General features: G+C 57.2%; 1 protein-coding gene across 1 annotated transcript; it reads left to right on the top strand.

Moving 5' to 3' along the window:
- Positions 1 to 23,979: 23,979 nt before the first annotated feature.
- LOC103704292 (protein BIG GRAIN 1-like E) lies at positions 23,980 to 25,652 on the top strand. The gene has a single exon (XM_008787522.4). The coding sequence runs from the start codon at positions 24,346 to 24,348 to the stop codon at positions 25,399 to 25,401; it is 1,056 nt and encodes a 351-aa protein (XP_008785744.2). The 5' UTR covers positions 23,980 to 24,345; the 3' UTR covers positions 25,402 to 25,652.
- Positions 25,653 to 26,260: the final 608 nt, after the last annotated feature.

The raw sequence follows: 26,260 nt of genomic DNA, 5'->3' as shown, positions 1-26,260 counted from the left end.
ATGGCCCTCCGACGGTCAAGTCAGAGGAGATTGGAGGAGGAGGAGAGGTGATAATCGCAAGTAAGAGAGTGCTCTGGGAGATATTGCTCACCCCCCCCCTTTCTCCCCCCAGCCGCATATATACCTGGCTGGGGGGTCTCTCAGGGGGGTTCGTTATCGTGGGGCACGATGGTGTGGCCACTGACATGGCCGTTACAGGGCGTCGTGGAGCAGCACCGGGTACGGCCACGTCAGGGCATAGTGGGGCTCCGCTTTGTACGGCTGATGCAGGAGATCGTGGAGCAGCATCGGATACAGCCGTTGCAGGGAGTAGTGGAGCAGGAGGCCGCGGCGTGCCTCTGGGGAATAGCCTGTCGTTATCAAGAGATCTCCGACTCGGGGTCGGAGCGCTGGATCAAGGGGCAGCCGACTCGGGGTCGGGCTGCGGAGCCGAGGACGTCCGACTCGGGGTCGGATTGCTGGATCAAAGGGCAGCCGACTCGGGGTCGGGCTGCGGAGCCGAGGACGTCCGACTCGGGGTCGGAGCGCTGGATCAAAGGGCAGCCGACTCGGGGTCGGGCTGCGGAGCCGAGGATGTCCGACTCGGGGTCGGAGCGCTGGATCAAAGGGCAGCCGTAGTCTTCCTGGGCGCGCGTGCCGGTCACGTGGGGCATGGCGGCTTAGTTCCCCCGTAACAGTAGCCCCCCACTTCCGAGCCTGGAACCAGAAGGGGAACAGGTGAAGGGAGTGATGTTTCGGGATTGCCGCCGTTCCTCGGAGAGGCGCGCGCGCTTCGAGCAGGTCAACTTCGGGGAAATTCTTCCGCCGTTCCCCAGGAAATTCTTCCGGCGCTAAGCCAGGCATCCGAGGGTTAGGCCTCAGGAAATTCTTCCGGCGCTAAGCCAGGCATCCGAGGGTTAGGCCTCAGGAAATTCTTCCGGCGCTAAGCCAGGCATCCGAGGGTCAGGCCCCAGGAAATTCTTCCGGCGCTAAGCCAGGCATCCGAGGGTTAGGCCCCAGGAAATTCTTCCGGCGCTAAGCCAGGCATCCGAGGGTTAGGCCTCAGGAAATTCTTCCGGCGCTAAGCCAGGCATCCGAGGGTTAGGCCTCAGGAAATTCTTCCGGCGCTAAGCCAGGCATCCGAGGGTTAGGCCTCAGGAAATTCTTCCGGCGCTAAGCCAGGCATCCGAGGGTTAGGCCCCAGGAAACTCTTCCGGCGCTAAGCCAGGCATCCGAGGGTTAGGCCCCAGGAAATTCTTCCGGCGCTAAGCCAGGCATCCGAGGGTTAGGCCTCAGGAAATTCTTCCGGCGCTAAGCCAGGCATCCGAGGGTTAGGCCTCAGGAAACTCTTCCGGCGCTAAGCCAGGCATCCGAGGGTTAGGCCTCAGGAAATTCTTCCGGTGCTAAGCCAGGCATCCGAGGGTTAGGCCTCAGGAAATTCTTCCGGCGCTAAGCCAGGCATCCGAGGGTTAGGCCCCAGGAAATTCTTCCGGCGCTAAGCCAGGCATCCGAGGGTTAGGCCCCAGAAAATTCTTCCGGCGCTAAGCCAGGCATCCGAGGGTTAGGCCTCAGGAAATTCTTCCGGCGCTAAGCCAGGCATCCGAGGGTTAGGCCTCAGGAAACTCTTCCGGCGCTAAGCCAGGCATCCGAGGGTTAGGCCTCAGGAAATTCTTCCGGCGCTAAGCCAGGCATCCGAGGGTTAGGCCTCAGGAAATTCTTCCGGCGCTAAGCCAGGCATCCGAGGGTTAGGCCTCAGGAAATTCTTCCGGCGCTAAGCCAGGCATCCGAGGGTTAGGCCTCAGGAAACTCTTCCGGCGCTAAGCCAGGCATCCGAGGGTTAGGCCCCAGGAAATTCCACTCGTTGGTCGACCAAGGCTGGCGCATGCCGAGGCAACTGGTCGGGGCTTCAGGCTAGTCTGCTCCCGGGATGGTCATCGGGTTAGCCTGGCATCCGAGGTCCGAGCCTCGGGACCTTCCACTCGTTGGTCGGCCAAGGCTGGCGCAAGCCGAGGCGACCGGTCGGGGCTTCCGGCTAGTCTGCTCCCGGGATGATCATCGGGCTAGCCAGGCATCCGAGGGCCGTCAAGCCTCAGGAAATTTCGCTCGTTGGTCGGCCAAGGCTGGCGCAAGCCGAGGCGACCGGTCGGGGCTTCAGGCTAGTCTGCTCCCGGGATGATCGTCGGGTTAGCCTGGCATCCGAGGGTTGTCAAGCCTCAAGAAATTCCGCTCGTTGGTCGGCCAAGGCTGGCGCAAGCCGAGGCGACCGGTCGGGGCTTCAGGCTAGTCTGCTCCCGGGATGGTCATCGGGTTAGCCTGGCATCCGAGGGCCGAGCCTCGGGACCTTCCACTCGTTGGTCGGCCAAGGCTGGCGCAAGCCGAGGCGACCGGTCGGGGCTTCCGGCTAGTCTGCTCCCGGGATGATCATCGGGCTAGCCAGGCATCCGAGGGCCGTCAAGCCTCAGGAAATTCCGCTCGTTGGTCGGCCAAGGCTGGCGCAAGCCGAGGCGACCGGTCGGGGCTTCAGGCTAGTCTGCTCCCGGGATGATCGTCGGGTTAGCCTGGCATCCGAGGGTTGTCAAGCCTCAGGAAATTCCGCTCGTTGGTCGGCCAAGGCTGGCGCAAGCCGAGGCGACCGGTCGGGGCTTCAGGCTAGTCTGCTCCCGGGATGATCGTCGGGTTAGCCTGGCATCCGAGGGTTGTCAAGCCTCAGGAAATTCCACTCGTTGGTCGGCCAAGGCTGGCGCGAGCCGAGGCGACCGGTCGGGGCTTCCGGCTAGTCTGCTCCCGGGATGATCATCGAGCTAGCCAGGCATCCGAGGGCCGTCAAGCCTCAGGAAATTCCGCTCGTTGGTCGGCCAAGGCTGGCGCAAGCCGAGGCGACCGGTCGGGGCTTCCGGCTAGTCTGCTCCCGGGATGATCATCGGGCTAGCCAGGCATCCGAGGGCCGTCAAGCCTCAGGAAATTCCGCTCGTTGGTCGGCCAAGGCTGGCGCAAGCCGAGGCGACCGGTCGGGGCTTCAGACTAGTTTGCTCCCGGGGTGATCATCGGGTTAGCCTGGCATCCGAGGGCCGAGCCTCGGGACATTCCGTTCGTTGGTCGGCCAAGGCTGGCGCAAGCCGAGGCGACCGGTCGGGGCTTCAGGCTAGTTTGCTCCCGGGATGATCATCGGGTTAGCCTGGCATCCGAGGGCCGAGCCTCGGGACATTCCGCTCGTTGGTCGGCCAAGGCTGGCGCAAGCCGAGGCGACCGGTCGGGGCTTCAGGCTAGTCTGCTCCCGGGATGATCGTCGGGTTAGCCTGGCATCCGAGGGTTGTCAAGCCTCAGGAAATTCCGCTCGTTGGTCGGCCAAGGCTGGCGCAAGCCGAGGCGACCGGTCGGGGCTTCAGGCTAGTCTGCTCCCGGGATGATCATCGGGTTAGCCTGGCATCCGAGGGTTGTCAAGCCTCAGGAAATTCCACTCGTTGGTCGGCCAAGGCTGGCGCGAGCCGAGGCGACCGGTCGGGGCTTCAGGCTAGTCTGCTCCCGGGATGGTCATCGGGTTAGCCTGGCATCCGAGGGCCGAGCCTCGGGAAATTCCGCTCGTTGGTCGGCCAAGGCTGGCGCAAGCCGAGGCGACCGGTCGGGGCTTCAGGCTAGTCTGCTCCCGGGATGATCGTTGGGTTAGCCTGGCATCCGAGGGTTGTCAAGCCTCAGGAAATTCCACTCGTTGGTCGGCCAAGGCTGGCGCGAGCCGAGGCGACCGGTCGGGGCTTCCGGCTAGTCTGCTCCCGGGATGATCATCGAGCTAGCCAGGCATCCGAGGGCCGTCAAGCCTCAGGAAATTCCGCTCGTTGGTCGGCCAAGGCTGGCGCAAGCCGAGGCGACCGGTCGGGGCTTCCGGCTAGTCTGCTCCCGGGATGATCATCGGGCTAGCCAGGCATCCGAGGGCCGTCAAGCCTCAGGAAATTCCGCTCGTTGGTCGGCCAAGGCTGGCGCAAGCCGAGGCGACCGGTCGGGGCTTCAGGCTAGTTTGCTCCCGGGATGATCATCGGGTTAGCCTGGCATCCGAGGGCCGAGCCTCGGGACATTCCGCTCGTTGGTCGGCCAAGGCTGGCGCAAGCCGAGGCGACCGGTCGGGGCTTCAGGCTAGTCTGCTCCCGGGATGATCATCGGGTTAGCCTGGCATCCGAGGGCCGAGCCTCGGGACCTTCCACTCGTTGGTCGGCCAAGGCTGGCGCAAGCCGAGGCGACCGGTCGGGGCTTCAGGCTAGTCTGCTCCCGGGATGATCATCGGGTTAGCCTGGCATCCGAGGGCCGAGCCTCGGGACATTCCACTCGTTGGTCGGCCAAGGCTGGCGCAAGCCGAGGCGACCGGTCGGGGCTTCCGGCGAGTCTACTCCCGGGATGATCATCGGGCTAGCCAGGCATCCGAGGGCCGAGCCTCGGGAAATTCCGCTCGCTGGTCGTGCGCTTGTCGCTCGCTGCCCGACGGGGTTTCTCCGTGGCCAGCCGCGATCATGTTTCTCCTTTTCTCTAAGCGTTGCCTGGGGGAACACGAGAAGGGCATTAAACGCTAATTAATGCGTTACCTGGGAAATCGGATCGCCAGCTGCTGCTTGCGAGGAGTGTTAGTTGAGCGGCCGCGACACGCGGGTTCTTCGAGGAGGATACGGCCTGGGCGCGAGCGGAGATATGTGGACCTAGGGGTACATGACACCCGGATTGTCCGATTTGTGACCTCGGCCTCGCCGTTGGTTTGGGGATGCGACACGGACGTGAACCGATGTTCGATCCCGAACTCCTCGCAGAAGTCTCGGAAATGCTTGTTATCAAACTGTCGACCGTTATCCGAGATGAGGACCCGAGGTACCCCAAATCGGACAATGATGTTCTTCTTTACGAACTTCCGGACTTGCGCCTCCGTGATGGTGGCCAGTGGCTCTGCCTCCACCCACTTGGTGAAGTAGTCGATGGCGACAATCAAAAATTTTCGCTGGGCCGAAGCGATGGGGAATGGTCCGAGGATATCCATTCTCCACTGTGCAAAGGGCCAGGGGGCGGTGATTGGCGCCAAGGGAACAGAGGGGACTCTCTGGATGTTGGCGTGGCGCTGGCAGGCGTCGCATTTCCGTACGTGATCCTTTGAGTCTTCCAATAAGGTCGGCCAATAGTAGCCTTGCCTCATGATCTTATGTGCCAGGGACCTAGCCCCCAGGTGCGATCCGCAGATGCCTTCGTGGACTTCGCTGAGGGCGTAAGCCGCTTCCGCAGGGCGGAGGCACCTTAAGAGGGGGGCGGTGAACGAGGTCGTGTGGCGCCGTGGTTCCTTGCTGGTGACGGGCTTCTGCGCCGGCGTTGAGGCGTCGGGCTCCTCCTCTGGGGTGCCTCTTTTCGCCTTTTCTTCCCGGGCTTTAGAGGGGCCTAGGCGGCCTCCTTGTTCCGGTGGGAGGCTGCCTCCTCGGCGTCTGCATACTGGTTTGCCCGAGATAACAGCTCCGGAAAGCTCCGCGGCAGGCGTTTGTCCAGGGAGAAGGTGAGTCTGCCCTTCCGGAAGCCACGCTTCAGGGCTGAGAGTGCCACTTCCTGGCTCAGGTTCCGGACCTCCAGTGTAGCCTTGTTGAAGCGGGTGAGATAATCCCGCAGGCTTTCTCCCTCGTTTTGCCGGACATCAAAGAGGGAGTCGGAGACCAGTCGCCGCCTGCTACTGACGGCGAAATGGCTGATGAAGAAGCGGGTGAACTGGTCGAAGGACTGGATGGAGTTAGCCTCCAGGCCGGCGAACCATGCCCTTGCCGGGCCACGGAGGGTCGCCGGGAAGGCCTTGCAGAGGAGCGGATCCGATGCTCCATGGAGGAGCATAAGAGTCCTGAAACTCTCCACGTGGTCCCGCGGGTCCGCCGCCCCGTCGTAGGGTTCGATCGCCGGCATTTTGAACTCCGGCGGGTTCGGGGTCCGCAGGATCCTCGAGGCAAGCGCCGGCTGGGAGGAGATCTCCAAGTCAGCGAAGGGATCTTTGGAGTGGCCCTTCAGGACCTGGAGCTGTCTGTGGAGATCGTCCACCCGCCGGTCCAGGGAGCGCGACCGGTGGGTGGGGGACAAGGAGCGGCGCGAGGGGGACCGACTGGAGTGCGGGCCCCTCGAGGATTGGGGTGTCTGAGAACGCGCCCGGGTCCGCCTCTCGTACCCCGCACAGCTCCGATGAGAAGGTCCTGGCAGAATGGACCGCACTCGAGAATCCTCCTCGCGCCGGCGCTCCTCTCCATGGGAGAGGAAGGAGCGCGGGTTGTGAGGAAGAGGCGAGTGCTCGGGGGGCAGCGGCTCCTGAGCCCGTTGCGGCACCCGAGAGATCACACCCTGCAGATTCTGCACTGCCTCCGCGAGGGTGCGAACCTGCTGGGCTAGCTGGTCGAACTGAGCAGCTTCGACCGTCTGAATGGGAGAAGGGGCGGTGGAGTGCTGCTGAGAGTGCGTTGGGGACGCAGCAGCCTCCCGGCCGGAGGCGCGGGAGGCTCCGCGACCGGAAGCATTGGAAGCTCCACGACCACCTCGCCGTGCCATTACGATCGTTCTAAGATTCGGCCCTTCCTCTAGCGCCAACTGTTGCTGGTGGTCCAAACCGAGAACGATTGGCACTGCGGTGTGAACGGGGTTCCGTCTGAGTTGTCTTGGTTGGTGTTGGTTGCGCTCCACCTTCCGCCAAGAAACCTGCAAACAAGCCTTGCACCACCACCAGGGTGGTGATGGCCCTCCGACGGTCAAGTCAGAGGAGATTGGAGGAGGAGGAGAGGTAATAATCGCAAGTAAGAGAGTGCTCTGGGAGATATTGCTCACTCCCCCCCTTTCTCCCCCCAGCCGCATATATACCTGGCTGGGGGGTCTCTCAGGGGGGTTCGTTATCGTGGGGCACGATGGTGTGGCCACTGACATGGCCGTTACAGGGCGTCGTGGAGCAGCACCGGGTACGGCCACGTCAGGGCATAGTGGGGCTCCGCTTTGTACGGCTGATGCAGGAGATCGTGGAGCAGCATCGGATACAGCCGTTGCAGGGAGTAGTGGAGCAGGAGGCCGCGGCGTGCCTCTGGGGAATAGCCTGTCGTTATCAAGAGATCTCCGACTCGGGGTCGGATTGCTGGATCAAAGGGCAGCCGACTCGGGGTCGGGCTGCGGAGCCGAGGACGTCCGACTCGGGGTCGGAGCGCTGGATCAAAGGGCAGCCGACTCGGGGTCGGGCTGCGGAGCCGAGGATGTCCGACTCGGGGTCGGAGCGCTGGATCAAAGGGCAGCCGTAGTCTTCCTGGGCGCGCGTGCCGGTCACGTGGGGCATGGCGGCTTAGTTCCCCCGTAACAATATTCTTATAGGAATACAACTTTTTCGTCTCTCTCCTTTGAAAACTCCAACCAAACAAGAGGCATCTCATTACTTTTCCGTTGACCACACTTTCTCCCCTTCTTTTCTCGTGAACCAAACGAGCGCTTAGTGTTTCAGTCTCAAATAAGGAGTTAAAAACAATACTGGCATAACTTGGAGATCAACAGCCAAGATTTCAATTACACTAGAACAAATAATACTCCTTGCATTCAGTATCAATCTCAATATGCCCAAAATAGCTTCCATCAGGTAACATTGTGCCAATATGAGGTTGTTCATGTTCAAAGAAGTCTGAAGGGTATTGTTACGGGGGAACTAAGCCGCCATGCCCCATGTGACCGGCACGCGCGCCCAGGAAGACTACGGCTGCCCTTTGATCCAGCAATCCGACCCCGAGTCGGACATCCTCGGCTCCGCAGCCCGACCCCGAGTCGGCTGCCCTTTGATCCAGCGCTCCGACCCCGAGTCGGACGTCCTCGGCTCCGCAGCCCGACCCCGAGTCGGCTGCCCTTTGATCCAGCAATCCGACCCCGAGTCGGACGTCCTCGGCTCCGCAGCCCGACCCCGAGTCGGCTGCCCCTTGATCCAGCGCTCCGACCCCGAGTCGGAGATCTCTTGATAACGACAGGCTATTCCCCAGAGGCACGCTGCGGCCTCCTGCTCCACTACTCCCTGCAACGGCTGTATCCGATGCTGCTCCACGATCTCCTGCATCAGCCGTACAAAGCGGAGCCCCACTATGCCCTGACGTGGCCGTACCCGGTGCTGCTCCACGACGCCCTGTAACGGCCATGTCAGTGGCCACACCATCGTGCCCCACGATAACGAACCCCCCTGAGAGACCCCCCAGCCAGGTATATATGCGGCTGGGGGGAGAAAGGGGGGGGGGTGAGCAATATCTCCCAGAGCACTCTCTTACTTGCGATTATCACCTCTCCTCCTCCTCCAATCTCCTCTGACTTGACCGTCGGAGGGCCATCACCACCCTGGTGGTGGTGCAAGGCTTGTTTGCAGGTTTCTTGGCGGAAGGTGGAGCGCAACCAACACCAACCAAGACAACTCAGACGGAACCCCGTTCACACCGCAGTGCCAATCGTTCTCGGTTTGGACCACCAGCAACAGTTGGCGCTAGAGGAAGGGACGAATCTTAGAACGATCGTAATGGCACGGCGAGGTGGTCGTGGAGCTTCCAATGCTTCCGGTCGCGGAGCCTCCCGCGCCTCCGGCCGGGAGGCTGCTGCGTCCCCAACGCACTCTCAGCAGCACTCCACCGCCCCTTCTCCCATTCAGACGGTCGAAGCTGCTCAGTTCGACCAGCTAGCCCAGCAGGTTCGCACCCTCGCGGAGGCAGTGCAGAATCTGCAGGGTGTGATCTCTCGGGTGCCGCAACGGGCTCAGGAGCCGCTGCCCCCCGAGCACTCGCCTCTTCCTCACAACCCGCGCTCCTTCCTCTCCCATGGAGAGGAGCGCCGGCGCGAGGAGGATTCTCGAGTGCGGTCCATTCTGCCAGGACCTTCTCATCGGAGCTGTGCGGGGTACGAGAGGCGGACCCGGGCGCGTTCTCAGACACCCCAGTCCTCGAGGGGCCCGCACTCCAGTCGGTCCCCCTCGCGCCGCTCCTTGTCCCCCACCCACCGGTCGCGCTCCCTGGACCGGCGGGTGGACGATCTCCACAGACAGCTCCAGGTCCTGAAGGGCCACTCCAAAGATCCCTTCGCTGACTTGGAGATCTCCTCCCAGCCGGCGCTTGCCTCGAGGATCCTGCGGACCCCGAACCCGCCGGGGTTCAAAATGCCGGCGATCGAACCCTACGACGGGGCGGCGGACCCGCGGGACCACGTGGAGAGTTTCAGGACTCTTATGCTCCTCCATGGAGCATCGGATCCGCTCCTCTGCAAGGCCTTCCCGGCGACCCTCCGTGGCCCGGCAAGGGCATGGTTCGCCGGCCTGGAGGCTAACTCCATCCAGTCCTTCGACCAGTTCACCCGCTTCTTCATCAGCCATTTCGCCGTCAGTAGCAGGCGGCGACTGGTCTCCGACTCCCTCTTTGATGTCCGGCAAAACGAGGGAGAAAGCCTGCGGGATTATCTCACCCACTTCAATAAGGCTACACTGGAGGTCCGGAACCTGAGCCAGGAAGTGGCACTCTCAGCCCTGAAGCGTGGCTTCCGGAAGGGCAGACTCACCTTCTCCCTGGACAAACGCCTGCCGCGGAGCTTCCCGGAGCTGTTATCTCGGGCAAACCAGTATGCAGACGCCGAGGAGGCAGCCTCCCACCGGAACAAGGAGGCCGCCGAGGCCCCTCTAAAGCCCAGGAAGAAAAGGCGAAAAGAGGCACCCCAGAGGAGGAGCCCGACGCCTCAACGCCGGCGCAGAAGCCCGTCACCAGCAAGGAACCACGGCGCCACACGCCCTCGTTCTCCGCACCGACGCTTCAACCGGTACACCCCACTCCTGGCCCCCCGGGCCCAGATCCTCATGGAGGTCAAGGGGCGGGAGGACCTCCCGGTCCCGAGGCAGATGAAGAAGATCCCTGGGAGGAGGCCTTCTCGGGCATACTGTGAGTACCACCGAGACCACGGCCACGATACCGAAGACTGCTTCCAGCTTCGGGACGAGATCGAGGCTCTCATTCGCCGAGGGCGTCTCGGTCGATATGTAAACGACCGACGTCCCCCGGCAGACCCGCGTCCGGCCGACCCGGCCCCTCAGGAGCCTCGGGAGCAGAATCGACCCGTTGCGGGAGTGATCCACACCATCACTGGGGGCTGCTCTCGGCCCGTGAGGAACGCAGGGGGCTCGGCGGAAGCATCAGGAGTGGCCGTCGCGAAGAGGCTGCGGGTCGGAAATGTAATCGCTTTTTGTGATGAAGATGTAAAGGGGGTTCAGACTCCCCACGATGACGCCATGGTGATCTCTCTCACTATGGCGAACTATGATGTAAGGCGTGTTCTTGTGGATAGTGGAAGCTCAGCTGATATTTTGTATTACGAGGCCTTCCAAAAGATGAGCTTGTCCCGACAATTGTTGCACAAAACATCCACCCCCCTCATAGGATTCACTGGAGACGCTATCTCGGCCGAAGGTGTCATTGAGCTGCCTGTGACTGCGGGCGTTGCACCCGCAGAAGCCACGGTGCGACTCGGGTTCTTGGTCGTCCGTGTCCCCTCGGCCTACAACGCTATCCTCGGACGACCCGGACTGAACGCCCTTCGCGCGGTGGTTTCTACCTACCATTTGCTCATGCGGTTCCCCACGGCGGCCGGGATTGGAGAGGTCCGAGGTGACCAACCAACCGCACGGCAGTGTTTCCTAGCAACTCTCAAAGGGAAGAAGCCCATGGAGGCCCTAAGCGTCGAGTCCCTTGACGCCAGAGACGAAGTGGTCTTGCGGCACGGGGAGCCGGCCGAGGGCGTAATCGAAGTTCCCCTCGAAGAAGGCCGCCCGGACCGCACGGTCCGGGTCGGTGCCAACCTCGACTTGGAAGCTCGGCTCCGGTTAGTGGAATTCCTCCGAGCCAATGCTGATGTGTTTGCCTGGTCGGCGGCCGATGTACCTGGGATCGACCCGGAGGTCATTTCTCACGCCCTCAATGTCGACCCGACCCACCGACCAGTAAAGCAAAAGAAGAGACACTGTGCCCCGGATCGGATCCGGGTGGTCGACCAGGAGGTAGACAAACTCTTGGAGGCAGGTTTCATAAGGGAAGTGAGCTACCCCGAGTGGCTGGCAAACGTCGTACTTGTCCGGAAGGCGAGCGGGAAGTGGAGGATGTGCGTCGACTACACCGACCTGAACAAGGCGTGCCCCAAGGATAGCTTTCCGCTTCCGCGAATAGACCAACTGGTCGACGCGACTTCCGGATATCAGCTGCTGTCTTTCATGGACGCCTTCTCCGGCTACAACCAAATAATGATGGCTCCACAGGACGAGGAGAAAACGGCCTTCATAACAGACAGGGGGCTGTACTGTTACAAGGTAATGCCCTTCGGTCTGAAGAACGCTGGCGCTACTTACCAGCGCCTCGTCAATAAAATCTTCAAGGAGCAGATCGGCCGGAACATGGAGGTGTACGTGGACGATATGCTGGTAAAGAGCCGCCATGCGGATAAGCACATTGCGGATCTGGAGGAGACCTTCGCCACCTTGCGGAAGTTTCGTATGAAGCTAAACCCAGCGAAGTGCGCCTTTGGTGCTTCGGCCGGGAGGTTCCTCGGCTTCATTGTCAACCAGCGGGGGATCGAGGCCAACCCGGACAAAATCAAGGCCATCCAAGATATGTCCCCTCCGACCAAAGTGAAGGAGGTTCAGGAGCTCGCTGGGAGGGTCGCCGCGCTCGGACGATTTGTGGCAAAATCGGCCGAACGCTGCCAACCGTTCTTCAAGGTGTTGAAGCGCCCGAAAGACTTCCTCTGGACGGCTGAATGTCAAGTGGCGTTCGACCAGCTCAAGGAGTACATGGCGTCTCCTCCCCTGCTGTCCAAGCCGCAAGAGGGGGAGATGCTCTACCTTTACCTGGCGGTCTCCCCAACCGCAGTCAGCGCAGTACTGGTTCGGGAAGAGGCAAAACTTCAGAAGCCCGTGTACTACACCAGCCGAGTCCTTCGGGATGCCGAGACGCGGTACACGAAGGCTGAAAAGATCGCCTTCGCGCTGCTGACTGCGACCAGGAGGCTTCGCCCCTATTTCCAGGCTCATTCTGTCACCCTTTTGACCGATCAACCACTGCGGCAGATCCTCAGCAATCCTGAGAATGCGGGACGGCTGGTGAAGTGGGCAGTAGAACTTGGTGAGTTCGACATCCGCTACCAGCCCCGGCCCGCCATCAAGGCCCAGGTACTCGCGGACTTTCTCGCTGAGTGCACTGTGCAGGAGGCGGAACCTAGGCCGCCGGAAACACCCAGCCTCGATCTCCCGATCTGGACGCTCCACATTGACGGGTCGTCGAACCCTGAAGGTGGAGGGGCTGGGCTGGTCCTTACCAATCCCGATGGAGTGATAGCCGAGTATGCCTTGAGGTTCGGATTTCCAGTGACCAACAATGAGCCGGAGTACGAGGCCCTAGTCACGGGACTCAAACTCGCCAAGGAGCTCGGCATCCGGCGTCTGAAGGTCTTCACCGACTCCCAGCTGGTGGTCGGGCAGGTTCGAGGGGAGTTCGAGGCACGGAGCCCGACCATGCAGAGCTACGTCCGGAAGGTGCAAGCACTCATTCCCGACCTCGGCAGTATTGACATTCAGCAGGTCCCAAGGAGCGAAAATGCTAGGGCCGACAGGTTGTCCCGCTTGGTGGGCGCTGAGGCACACAACTTGTCAAGGGCGATATACCTGGAGACCCTAGATGCCCCGAGCATCGGCGAGGCTGAAGCGGTAATGGCAATTGATCCGGAACCATCTTGGATGGACCCGCTTGTAGCTTACCTCGCCGAAGGGATCCTCCCCGAAGATGAAGATCAAGCTCGGCGACTTGTTATGAAGTCCGCCCACTACGTACTCTACGAAGGGAGGCTGTATCGGACCTCGTTCACCGCCCCCCTCTTAAGGTGCCTCCGCCCTTCGGAAGTGGCTTACGCCCTCAGCGAAGTCCACGAAGGCATCTGCGGATCGCACCTGGGGGCTAGGTCCCTGGCACATAAGATCATGAGGCAAGGCTACTATTGGCCGACCTTATTGGAAGACTCAAAGGATCACGTACGGAAATGCGACGCCTGCCAGCGCCACGCCAACATCCAGAGAGTCCCCTCTGTTCCCTTGGCGCCAATCACCGCCCCCTGGCCCTTTGCACAGTGGGGAATGGATATCCTCGGACCATTCCCCATCGCTTCGGCCCAGCGGAAATTTTTGATTGTCGCCATCGACTACTTCACCAAGTGGGTGGAGGCAGAGCCACTGGCCACCATCACGGAGGCGCAAGTCCGGAAGTTCGTAAAGAAGAACATCATTGTCCGATTTGGGGTACCTCGGGTCCTCATCTCGGATAACGGTCGACAGTTTGATAACAAGCATTTCCGAGACTTCTGCGAGGAGTTCGGGATCGAACATCGGTTCACGTCCGTGTCGCATCCCCAAACCAACGGCGAGGCCGAGGTCACAAATCGGACAATCCTCCAAGGTATCAAAGCGCGGATCGGACGGACGGGGCAAGCTTGGGTCGAGGAACTCGAGAATGTCCTTTGGGCGTATCGGACCACGCATCGGACTCCTACCGGGGAGACGCCTTTCAGCCTAACCTATGGCACGGAAGCCGTTGTCCCCGTAGAGCTCGGACTTCCCTCACCTCGGGTAGCCGCACACCGACCCGAGGCCAACTCGGAGCAACTCCGAGGGAACCTGGATCTCTTGGAAGAAGCAAGGGAAATGGCGCAGGTTCGGATGGCAATGTATCAGCGGAGGGTGGCCCGATATTACAACTCCAAAGTCCGACCGAAGCTTTTCAGAATTGGAGATCTGGTGCTGAGGCGAGCTAAGGCATCTCAACCTACGGAAGGTGGGAAGCTAGCGCCGAATTGGGAAGGCCCGTATAAAGTTCGTTGGGTAAACCGACCTGGCTCCTACCAGTTGGAAGCCCTAGATGGCCGAGAAATTCCAAGGGGCTGGAATTCCGCTAACCTGCGGATGTATTACCAGTAGAACAACAAGGCCAGAAAGACAATTTGAAAAGGTGCAACACTTTTCATTTCAATAATTTCTGGTTACAATGGCGTGCTCGTGTGATTACAAAGAATTCCCAGAGGGGAATTAGGGAGTAAAGAAAGCAAAGAAGAGGTGGAGAATCCGTGGAGCTGAGGACCGAGGATCCCGAACCCTCAACCCAAAGCAGCTGCAATCCCACCGAAAGTGGGTGCTTCTAACCGGAGGCGCCATCCAGCACCTCACCAAAAAGACGAGGAGCCGCCGCAGAAGAAGCTCCCGCTGCCCCCAGGGGAACGCCGCCTCCAAAGGATATTCCCATCCTCCCCAGTGGTAGGAAAGAGAAGGAATTCGAGGGGGAAGAGCATATGGAGGCGCGGTCCCGGACTGAGCGTCTGGTGCAGAGCTCAATCGGGAGGCTGAACTTCAAGGAGGGGAGATGTGATCCCGGATGAAACGCCTAGAGCGGAGTTCCGCCGGGGAGACCCTCCTTGTTGATCCCAGATGAAACGGCTAGTTGGCTGAAGTCGCAAGGGGAGCGTCTCCCCTTTCCTTCAACAGGAGTCTCTCAGTCATATGCCAAGGAGGAGGTCCGCGATCCATGGCAACCTGAACAGCTCCGGCTTGGCAAACTCCATCGTACCTGCACCTGTATTTATAGCCAAACTGCGGCCCCCTGGTCGTTCCGATGCGGGTGGCTCCAATAAATGCAGGCGCATTGAAACCGGAGCCGTTCCGGCTCCCGAGGCGTATCTCCCCGCGATTTCCTAAGCGTCATTCTCCTTAAACCGCATTCTTTGTGCAGGACAATCCGGGTGTCATGTACCCCTAGGTCCACATATCTCCGCTCGCGCCCAGGCCGTATCCTCCTCGAAGAACCCGCGTATCGCGGCCGCTCAACTAACACTCCTCGCAAGCAGCAGCTGGCGATCCGATTTCCCAGGTAACGCATTAATTAGCGTTTAATGCCCTTCTCGTGTTCCCCCAGGCAACGCTTAGAGAAAAGGAGAAACATGATCGCGGCTGGCCACGGAGAAACCCCGTCGGGCAGCGAGCGACAAGCGCACGACCAGCGAGCGGAATTTCCCGAGGCTCGGCCCTCGGATGCCTGGCTAGCCCGATGATCATCCCGGGAGCAGACTAGCCGGAAGCCCCGACCGATCGCCTCGGCTTGCGCCAGCCTTGGCCGACCAACGAGTGGAATGTCCCGAGGCTCGGCCCTCGGATGCCAGGCTAACCCAATGATCATCCCGGGAGCAGACTAGCCTGAAGCCCCGACCGGTCGCCTCGGCTTGCGCCAGCCTTGGCCGACCAACGAGTGGAATGTCCCGAGGCTCGGCCCTCGGATGCCAGGCTAACCCGATGATCATCCCGGGAGCAGACTAGCCTGAAGCCCCGACCGGTCGCCTCGGCTTGCGCCAGCCTTGGCCGACCAACGAGCGGAATGTCCCGAGGCTCGGCCCTCGGATGCCAGGCTAACCCGACGATCATCCCGGGAGCAGACTAGCCTGAAGCCCCGACCGGTCGCCTCGGCTCGCGCCAGCCTTGGCCGACCAACGAGTGGAATTTCCTGAGGCTTGACAACCCTCGGATGCCAGGCTAACCCGACGATCATCCCGGGAGCAGACTAGCCTGAAGCCCCGACCGGTCGCCTCGGCTTGCGCCAGCCTTGGCCGACCAACGAGCGGAATTTCCTGAGGCTTGACGGCCCTCGGATGCCTGGCTAGCCCGATGATCATCCCGGGAGCAGACTAGCCGGAAGCCCCGACCGGTCGCCTCGGCTTGCGCCAGCCTTGGCCGACCAACGAGTGGAAGGTCCCGAGGCTCGGCCCTCGGATGCCAGGCTAACCCGATGACCATCCCGGGAGCAGACTAGCCTGAAGCCCCGACCAGTTGCCTCGGCATGCGCCAGCCTTGGTCGACCAACGAGTGGAATTTCCTGAGGCCTAACCCTCGGATGCCTGGCTTAGCGCCGGAAGAGTTTCCTGAGGCCTAACCCTCGGATGCCTGGCTTAGCGCCGGAAGAATTTCCTGAGGCCTAACCCTCGGATGCCTGGCTTAGCGCCGGAAGAATTTCCTGGGGCCTAACCCTCGGATGCCTGGCTTAGCGCCGGAAGAATTTTCTGAGGCCTAACCCTCGGATGCCTGGCTTAGCGCCGGAAGAGTTTCCTGAGGCCTAACCCTCGGATGCCTGGCTTAGCGCCGGAAGAATTTCCTGAGGCCTAACCCTCGGATGCCTGGCTTAGCGCCGGAAGAATTTCCTGGGGCCTAACCCTCAGATGCCTGGCTTAGCGCCGGAAGAATTTCCTGAGGCCTAACCCTCGGATGCCTGGCTTGGCGCCGGAAGAATTTCCTGAGGCCTAACCCTCGGATGCCTGGCTTAGCGCCGGAAGAATTTCCCGAGGCCTAACCCTCGAATGCCTGGCTTAGCGCCGGAAGAATTTCCTGAGGCCCAACCCTCGGATGCCTGGCTTAGCACCGGAAGAGTTTCCTGAGGCCTAACCCTCGGATGCCTGGCCTAGCGCCGGAAGAATTTCGGGAGCCAGGAGTCAGCAAGACGCTACCGAGAGTTAAAAGAAAAAGAAGGACGAAGGCGAGATGAAGAAACATTCAACTTGCATTAATTTTCATTGTTTCAGGGCCGAGGCCCATATAATTTGGCAAAACCCCGGTATACAAAAAAAAAAAGAAGACAACGAAAGGTACAAGAGGTCAGCTTGGAGGAACTCCCGGGTCGGGAACGTCGGGCTCGTCCGCAGGAGGTAGGGAAGCAGCAGGAGAACCAGCAGGCAATGGCGCCGGAGAGGAGTCGAGAAGGGAAATCTCGCTCAGGTCAACTTCGGGGTACTTAGCCGACACCCTTGCCAGGCCCTCCTCGAAGCCTAAGATAAAGGCTTCGGCCCCCGCGTCCGACGCGTCACGGACAAACTCGTCGGACTGACGATAGGTCTGTACTGCCTCCGACATATCATGAGCGAACTCGGCGGACTGGCGATTAGCCTCTACCGCCTGACGCCCGATTTCCGCACTCCTCTCGGCTAGCGCCGCCTCTGCCCGCTCCATAATCTGGGCTTTCGCCTCCAAGACCTTCGCCACAATCCGGCCTTCCGCCTCGGTGGAGACCCTCAGCAGCTCAGCCCGAGCCTCCTTGTGCTTCGCTTCGGCAGCAATGCGAGCAGCCTCAGCCTCCGTCAGGCGCGAATGAAGCTCCTGATCGCTCGCACGGGACTTCTCCAAGGCCGACTCCAATTCGCCCAGCTTAGCTTCAAGAGACCGGATTCGGTTGCGGGCGTTGTCGGCTGACCGCTGGGCCTTCTCCCACCTCTCCCGGTAGTCGGCAGCCTTCCGGGACTGCTTCTCGGCCCGCTCATCCGCCTTCTTGACCTCGCCCTCGAGACCCGAGGCAACCTTGAGCTGCTCCTGAGCCTCCAACAGTTGCTTCTCGAGGGCAGCAAAGCCGAGTGCCCGCTCTTCGGCCTCCCGGAGCCTCGCCTCGAAGTCCCCGGTCGTCCTGCCTGCCACAGCCTGGCCTCCCTTTTCCACTGCTTTCAGCCGGTCCTCGGCCTTCGCCAGAAGCCCCGCATGTTCCTTGTAGCACTCCTCCAGACGGATCATGTACTGGGCGAGCTAAGAAATAGGAAAAATAAGGGAGTCAGGCGGAGAACAACAGAGCCAATAAATGGTGAAAAGCGGCCAGAAGAACACTCACCGACATGAGACAGACACAGCTGGCAGCCCCAACGTCAGAGACCTCCAACTCCCGGATCCGCCGACGATCCTTCTCCAGCAGCACTGTTTCGATGAGATTTCGGGCGCCATCGGTAGTGAAGGCAGACCCCGATTTCTCCCCAGAGCCGGACGGTGGTTCTGCAGCCTTACCCCTATCCATCGCCTGGGGAAGAGTCCGGCCGATCGCGCTCGGGGCGGGGGTCACCCCAGGAATTGATAGGGTCCCGCTCGGTCGGGGCCTCGGCGCGTCCCTCCTCGAGTCATCAGGAGCCGACCGAGTCGAAGGCCGGGTCGGGGACCGATCACGTCCGACCCGTCCGTCTCGGGCAGGCTCGGATAATACCTCCGGAGTAGCGGCAATCTTACCACCGGAGGGCTGATACAGCGTCAGCTGCCGGTCCGTGCCCACGACGTCTCCCTGATCAGTGGGCCCGGACTCGTCGGTCGGCGTCGGAGGCACCTCCTTACGGGACTTCTTCGCCGGTGGGGCCCCGCTCGGAAGAGCTCGTTTCCTCCTCTGGGCTGCTTCCAGCAGGGACGCCCTACCAACAGCCTTTGTCTTCACCGACCGCATGACGTCGTCGATCTCTGCAAAAAGGACGGGATAGTCGGAGACGGAGAAACCAAAGGAAAGAACGGGACGAAAGAAGGGAAAAAGTCAAGAAAGAATCGGTGGCGGACTCACGGTCGGTGGGGACCGAGCTCAGACCGACATTCACCAAAGTATCCTCGGAAATAAGGCGGGCCACCGGGGGGAGCTGGCCCTCGGCAACCAACCCCTTCAAGGCGGCCAAGCCATCGGACTCCTCCCTTGACAGTCTCGATAGGCCGATCGGAGACTTCATCGGGGTCTCCCAGGTCGCCCTGATTTCCCAAGAGGGATCTGCATCAACAAAAAAGAAGCGCTCCTTCCATTTGTGAATGGAGGTAGGAGCCTCCTTGACAAGGCCGCATCCTCGCCGCGCTGCGAAGCACCACCACCCTTTGTCCTGGGGGTGGCCGCTCAGGCTGTAGAACTCCCAAAAAACATTCAGGGTGGCGGGGATCTCGTGCATACGGCAGAGAACCTGAAAGACCGTCAGGGCCCGCCACGAGTTCGGCACCAGTTGCGTCGGTGCCACTCTTAAACCCCGTAGCACCTGCATGACCAAGTCCGAAGGGGGAAAGCGGAACCCGGCCTGGAGAATGCCCTCATTGATGGCGATCTTCCCTGGAGGAGGATGGGACATCCTCTCCTCAGGCCCCGGGAGCGTGGCGTTGCAGGCCTCGGGAAGGTGGTACCGAGCCACGAGTCTGTCTAAGTCTGTGGCGACCAGCTCCGACTTAATTTGGTCTGCTCTCACTTCGCCCATTCCTAATGGCCAATAAACCTACGGTCAGGACGGGGACAGGAAGGGGGGAAAGACCGGAGCGACTGGAGTACACTAGTATAAGAGGGGAAAGTATGGAGAGCCCTAAGTAGAAGAATGGGGAAAACTCACCGGAAAAGAGGTAAGAACGGCTCCGAGAGCGCCAAAGGAGAAACAAGTGAACAGTCCGACGGCAGCAACAGCTGCGCAAAGGGGAAACTTGAAAATATCTGTAAAGAAGAAGACGGACGGGGAAAGGCCCCCGATTAAATAGGCGGAAAGGCAAGTGACGCCTCGATGACGCCAGAGGACGCCTGGCTGCCGAAGGGTCGCTCGCGCCCCAAAGGCGAATCGACACCATTAAGGAAGGATGTCCACCGAAATCCTCAGACTGCCAGGTCAGCAATAACCGCCATACGCCATAAAAAGGGCGGGGAGCTCGAAGCGCGCGCGCCTCTCCGAGGAACGGCGGCAATCCCGAAACATCACTCCCTTCACCTGTTCCCCTTCTGGTTCCAGGCTCGGAAGTGGGGGGCTACTGTTACGGGGGAACTAAGCCGCCATGCCCCACGTGACCGGCACGCGCGCTCAGGAAGACTACGGCTGCCCTTTGATCCAGCAATCCGACCCCGAGTCGGACATCCTCGGCTCCGCAGCCCGACCCCGAGTCGGCTGCCCTTTGATCCAGCGCTCCGACCCCGAGTCGGACGTCCTCGGCTCCGCAGCCCGACCCCGAGTCGGCTGCCCTTTGATCCAGCAATCCGACCCCGAGTCGGACGTCCTCGGCTCCGCAGCCCGACCCCGAGTCGGCTGCCCCTTGATCCAGCGCTCCGACCCCGAGTCAGAGATCTCTTGATAACGACAGGCTATTCCCCAGAGGCACGCCGCGGCCTCCTGCTCCACTACTCCCTGCAACGGCTGTATCCGATGCCGCTCCACGATCTCCTGCATCAGCCGTACAAAGCGGAGCCCCACTATGCCCTGACGTGGCCGTACCCGGTGCTGCTCCACGACGCCCTGTAACGGCCATGTCAGTGGCCACACCATCGTGCCCCACGATAACGAACCCCCCTGAGAGACCCCCCAGCCAGGTATATATGCGGCTGGGGGGAGAAAGGGGGGGATGAGCAATATCTCCCAGAGCACTCTCTTACTTGCGATTATCACCTCTCCTCCTCCTCCAATCTCCTCTGACTTGACCGTCGGAGGGCCATCACCACCCTGGTGGTGGTGCAAGGCTTGTTTGCAGGTTTCTTGGCGGAAGGTGGAGCGCAACCAACACCAACCAAGACAACTCAGACGGAACCCCGTTCACACCGCAGTGCCAATCGTTCTCGGTTTGGACCACCAGCAACAGTTGGCGCTAGAGGAAGGGAAAGGCCCCCGATTAAATAGGCGGAAAGGCAAGTGACGCCTCGATGACGCCAGAGGACGCCTGGCTGCCGAAGGGTCGCTCGCGCCCCAAAGGCGAATCGACACCATTAAGGAAGGATGTCCGCCGAAATCCTCAGACTGCCGGGTCAGCAATAACCGCCATACGCCATAAAAAGGGCGGGGAGCTCGAAGCGCGCGCGCCTCTCCGAGGAACAGCGGCAATCCCGAAACATCACTCCCTTCACCTGTTCCCCTTCTGGTTCCAGGCTCGGAAGTGGGGGGCTACTGTTACGGGGGAACTAAGCCGCCATGCCCCACGTGACCGGCACGCGCGCCCAGGAAGACTACGGCTGCCCTTTGATCCAGCAATCCGACCCCGAGTCGGACATCCTCGGCTCCGCAGCCCGACCCCGAGTCGGCTGCCCTTTGATCCAGCAATCCGACCCCGAGTCGGATATCCTCGGCTCCGCAGCCCGACCCCGAGTCGGCTGCCCCTTGATCCAGCGCTCCGACCCCGAGTCGGAGATCTCTTGATAACGACAGGCTATTCCCCAGAGGCACGCCGCGGCCTCCTGCTCCACTACTCCCTGCAACGGCTGTATCCGATGCTGCTCCACGATCTCCTGCATCAGCCGTACAAAGCGGAGCCCCACTATGCCCTGACGTGGCCGTACCCGGTGCTGCTCCACGACGCCCTGTAACGGCCATGTCAGTGGCCACACCATCGTGCCCCACGATAACGAACCCCCCTGAGAGACCCCCCAGCCAGGTATATATGCGGCTGGGGGGAGAAAGGGGGGGGGTGAGCAATATCTCCCAGAGCACTCTCTTACTTGCGATTATCACCTCTCCTCCTCCTCCAATCTCCTCTGACTTGACCGTCGGAGGGCCATCACCACCCTGGTGGTGGTGCAAGGCTTGTTTGCAGGTTTCTTGGCGGAAGGTGAAGCGCAACCAACACTAACCAAGACAACTCAGACGGAACCCCGTTCACACCGCAGTGCCAATCGTTCTCGGTTTGGACCACCAGCAACAGGTATCAACTCAATGTAACAGATTCAATTTGAAAATAGATTGAACATAAACGATTAGTATTGGAAAAGGATCGCATAGACTCCTAAAGAGGTGATGCAAACCAGTTCAATTAACTCATAAGGATTGGTTGCTATTGACTTGGAAACTTGAGATCAAGAACAGAAAGTACCTTCAATTTTTGATGGCCGAGATATATCAATTTTGAAAATGCCAGGGTTTAAATGAAGGAGAGTGTAAGGATCCATATAAGTATATATTTAGTCCTACATTGGTTATGCGCTAAAAAAATCTTGAGCATTTATACAAGACCAAAGAACCCAAGCATTGCCTTCCAACTAGCCTTTTTTGGGATAGAACAGGGAAATGACAACAGAAAGAGCAGGGCAAGAAACAGTTTGCCTTCCAACTAGCCTTTTTTGGCGAGTCAGTTTGCTTGGAACTTCCCATTGTTTCTATTGTGGGCCTCGCAAGGTCCTTTGATATGCACCCCACATGGTGTCATGTTTTTATGATTCCATAACTTCTGATCAGCTTTAGAGCATCTTGTCTTATATTTGACTCCACAACCCTAAGTTTGGGCATGCACGGTTCGAGTTGTAACTTCTTTCGCAGCTTCAACTGCTCAATCACACATTGCACAACTCTCAAAGCACTCCAACCTTTTACTTTTTCAGCTACACCATTTTTAAAATGGTTATTGCGTAATCCAATAGTTGATATTGCGAAAAAAAAGATGAATCATTACTTTGCGCGAAAAATACAATTGGAACCATTTATGCATATTTGCATAAAAATTGATATATCCTTTTTGAGTCAAAAAGGGAGGTTTAACCACCCAATAATTATTATTAAATATTTCTACATGTGCATGTTACAAAACGGGAGATTTTGCATTGCTCTTACCTGGGTTCGCTTGGGTTTGAGTTGTAAAGAAGAATAAACCATATTCTTCCGCAATGTTAAACTTAGATCGCATTTTGCACAGTTTTCAAAGCTCTCCAATCTTTTTCTTCCCTCACAAAATCTTACAAAATTGGTGTCATGCTTTGAAAGCTGTGCAAAGCATGATCCAACGGTCCACGTTACGAAAAAGAAAGATCAATCATCCTTTCACGTAAAAGATACAACCCAAACCCATTTGCATGCCACGAAAATGCCACCTTTCTTTCTCTTGACTTAACAGGCTGTACCCATATTAGAGCTGTATGAAATGCTGTTTTTACCAAAAAAAAAAAAAAAAACCTGCCGTCTAACGGAGAAGCGACGCAAGTATCAACGCGTCAAGAAACTGAAGCTTCGTTGTATAAGGCGACGTTCTAAGGCTCCTTCCTCCTCGAGAAGATTCAGCAGGCCGCGAAACTGGTCGAGATATATACCTTCCCCTGAAACAAAGGCTCCAGCTCTGCAGCCATGAGAGGCAACGCTGAAACATGTTTCGAACATGTTCAACCTGGTTCCAAGGAAGTGTAGTGCCTTTCGGCAGCAGATTTGATTCAGTTCCAGCACATGCGGGGTTCACTATAATTAAAGGTGAAACTCTTTTTCACTTCTGCTTATTGATGCTGAGAACATACATATTACCCATGTTTCTTTAGTGTTCCCCAAATTTATTGCCAAATTGGCAGCAATGTTCTACGTGTTTGAAGGAGGGACGCAGAGAGATATAGACAATTGGATTCCTTGAATAAGTTAATGCATGCCTACTGAAGATCCAAAAGAGACAATGTTGTGTTATCGAGGAAAGTCCTATAGACCCATCAGCATTTCAATCATGGTTGTCTGCAATTGGCCACCATCACGGTTTAAGCTACAATATGCATACATTGGTGGAATAACGTAATAGCCTTTCATACATCAGTGTGGAAGTTTATGGTTACTTTTAATCTTTGTTTATGAAATTGATTGATAAACTCTGTTTTGATATCCTTATTCCTAAGATATAGATTGATAAACAGTGATTCATCAAATAATGCCATTGTTTGACATAGTACTGCTAAACTAGTTTCTTTTAAATTTTTCAGTTAATGGTTGCTTACAATGTCATGCAAATTTCAGCACTAGACCATCATATGGCTATAACAATGTTGTTAGTACCATGCTTCTATGGTATAACTTCTCTGCCAAAGGATTAGACACAAACCAACATTCAAAGAAATTATCAGAGGGCACATTACAAGAAATGCTTCACAGAAATTAACTTTTCAGAATCTATACTTGGAGATCATTCCCAAAGCCCCTCAAGCCTTAAAAAGCATTTTGTCTTTCTCCTGCCCATCATTCTTCTCCCTTCTTCCTACTCGTATTACATGAAAATTGTTTTCTTTGCCAATTCCTGCAAATAATTTTTTTCTCTCATATTTTCTGCAAAAATGCAGGCTTGAGGTTTTAAAACAATCTCCCTTTATAACATCTACGTTCCACTCAGCTCCCCAAAAGTGGAGCATTGGCATAGGACAGAGATGGGCTCTATTCTGTTACCCAGTGAAGGGATCCAAAGTTATCTCCATCAGATAAATAGTAAAGCCACCTATTGGATGGCTTTACCTCCTAATTAAGCCAAAAATAATGTTCTTCAATGAAGCCTAGCAAAGAAACAGGAGATGAAGCTAATTATACCCAACACCTTCAACGCATGCTGTGCTTCATAAAACTGTTCAAGATCACATCTTGCCTCCTTGTCCTCCTCTCTGTACTATTAGGCAGCATAAATGGCGTTCAGTGGGTCTCTCCCAAATCAAACTTGGAACATGCATTGTTCTAGTTGTGGTGGGTGTAGTTAAAAAGGGATGCCCCCCCACCACCACTCCCCATCATTCCAAAGGCCACATTCATTTCACCACAGTCCCTCTCAAGCCTGTTCCACTCTCTCTGGCCTATAAGAACCACCCCACAACCTCATGCATGAAATCCACATCCTTGTCCTCATGCCTCCAATCCTTCTCCTCTAGAATGTCCACCGTTGGGCTGCCAAACACCGACAACAGCCTCTGCTCGAGGCCGGCTCATCGTCGACACGATTCTGGTGAGATTGACATCTTTGAGGCTGCGCTTTACTTTGCCGGTGGCGTTGACGGTGCTGGTCTCCCCGGCAGAATTGGTCATCAAAGAGTCATGAGGGAAGACAGGGTGGGTTGGAGGGCAGAGAGGAAGAGTTTGGACGCACCAATGAGCATCATACTTCCCCAAGAGTGCCAAAGGGTGGAGAATTATGACGCGAAAGAGAAGAAGGGTAAGCAACCAAGCTCCCCAGGTAGTAAGTTGGCTAGCTTTCTAAAATCTATATTCCATCAAACTGCTTCTAAGAAGAAATCCAAGTCTCTCGCCATCACTAAGTCATTGAAGGATGGAGAGGTGGAGGATAGACATGGAGGGAGGAGTAGGAGGAGGAGCATTGGCCACTCCCAGAGCATAAGAAGCAGCAGTGACTCCAAATCCATCTTCTCTTCTGAGAGCAGTGTATTCAGCACCCCTGCTCCTCACACTAACATCCTAACAAACTTGCAAAAGAAACAGAGCAGGAGCTCCAAGTCCAATGGTCAGCCAAAGATGGCAGCTTTCTACCCACAAGGAGAGGTTTTGGATGATAAAAGGGTAGAAGGGGAGAGTTTGATAGCTGAGAGAGCTAAGTCCAGCGATGGACTTTCTAAGAAAAGCAAGGTCTTTGAGGGTGGGAAGCCTGATGTGGGTTGGAATGAAGGATGGTTTTTGGAGAACAGATGGGTCTTGAATGGAGATGAAGGAAAGCTCTTCAAGAAGCATGGTGAATTGGGGGAGGTGTTTAGAAGAAAGGAGAAGGAGAGTAGGGAGGAGGATGGAGGGGAGAGTGACTCCAGCTCTGATCTGTTTGAGCTGAAGAACTATGACTTTGGGGAACTCTCAAGTGGATTGCCTGTTTATGGGACCACAGATATGGAGATAATTAAGACGGGGGCTTCCATTCACAGAGCTGCATTTTAAGAAACTATATTCTGTCACTCTTTTGTTGCATTTTTCCCTTTTATTATATATATATATATATATATATATATATATATATATACATACATATATAAAGATTGGTTGTGATCGGATGCGTCTCTTTGGAGTGAAAATTGAACAGAAGAAGCTTCTGTTGTAAAGCCACTGTTGGTTCTATCTGTTTGTTCTCGTTCATGTTTATGCTAAAAGTTTCTTTGAGTTTTGTTTTTGCAAAGATCTCTCTCCCTCTCTCACACAAACAGTAGTGCAGTAGTCCTAGAACGTTTTAGATCTCAAAAGTGGAGGCAAAGAATGGTGCTCTTATTTCCTACTCATTTGATGTCTCTTGTTAGCTTAGATTTCAAGGTAGGCAGTGAGCAAGCCCCAAAAAATGTTAATAATAGTGGTTGTAGTGGCTCTAACTTTTCAATTACAAAACATGTTTTACTCAATCTAATTATGGATTGAGACGTTGGACCATACATAGATGGAGATGTCAATATCGAAAATAATGAATATATAACGGAAAACAGGAAAGCAGGAGAGGAGAAATATCCTTGCATAGCAATGCTTCTTGCTCTTCTTTTGTTAAATCAAAGCAACTAAATCCATAAAATATATACAGAAATAAAAGAAAAAGAAAACACGCCTAGATTATGGACCCATCTTCTCCTTTGCTGATATACTCAAATTTCATGAATAATATTTCGAAAAAAAACCCAATGAAAAAAAGGGGTAATTGAGGTATTTGCAATCCATGACCAATCTTTTCTATGGCTACAAGTAGCGAGTTGGGTTGGATTGGATTGGGTTAATTTAGAGCCTTTTTTTGAAGACATAATTATTAAGTTTGCATGCA

The sequence above is a fragment of the Phoenix dactylifera genome, chromosome 15 (assembly GCF_051530095.1).
Source record: "Phoenix dactylifera cultivar Ajwa chromosome 15, Ajwa_hap1_PhDact_Kaust_v1.1, whole genome shotgun sequence".
In the NCBI taxonomy this organism is placed as follows: domain Eukaryota; kingdom Viridiplantae; phylum Streptophyta; class Magnoliopsida; order Arecales; family Arecaceae; genus Phoenix; species Phoenix dactylifera.
This window is presented reverse-complemented; position numbering and strand designations above follow the sequence as displayed.

What these genes read in the sequence shown, in the direction of transcription:
- LOC103704292 (XM_008787522.4), top strand. Translation starts at nt 24,346, where the DNA reads ATGAAATCCACATCCTTGTCCTCATGCCTCCAATCCTTCTCCTCTAGA.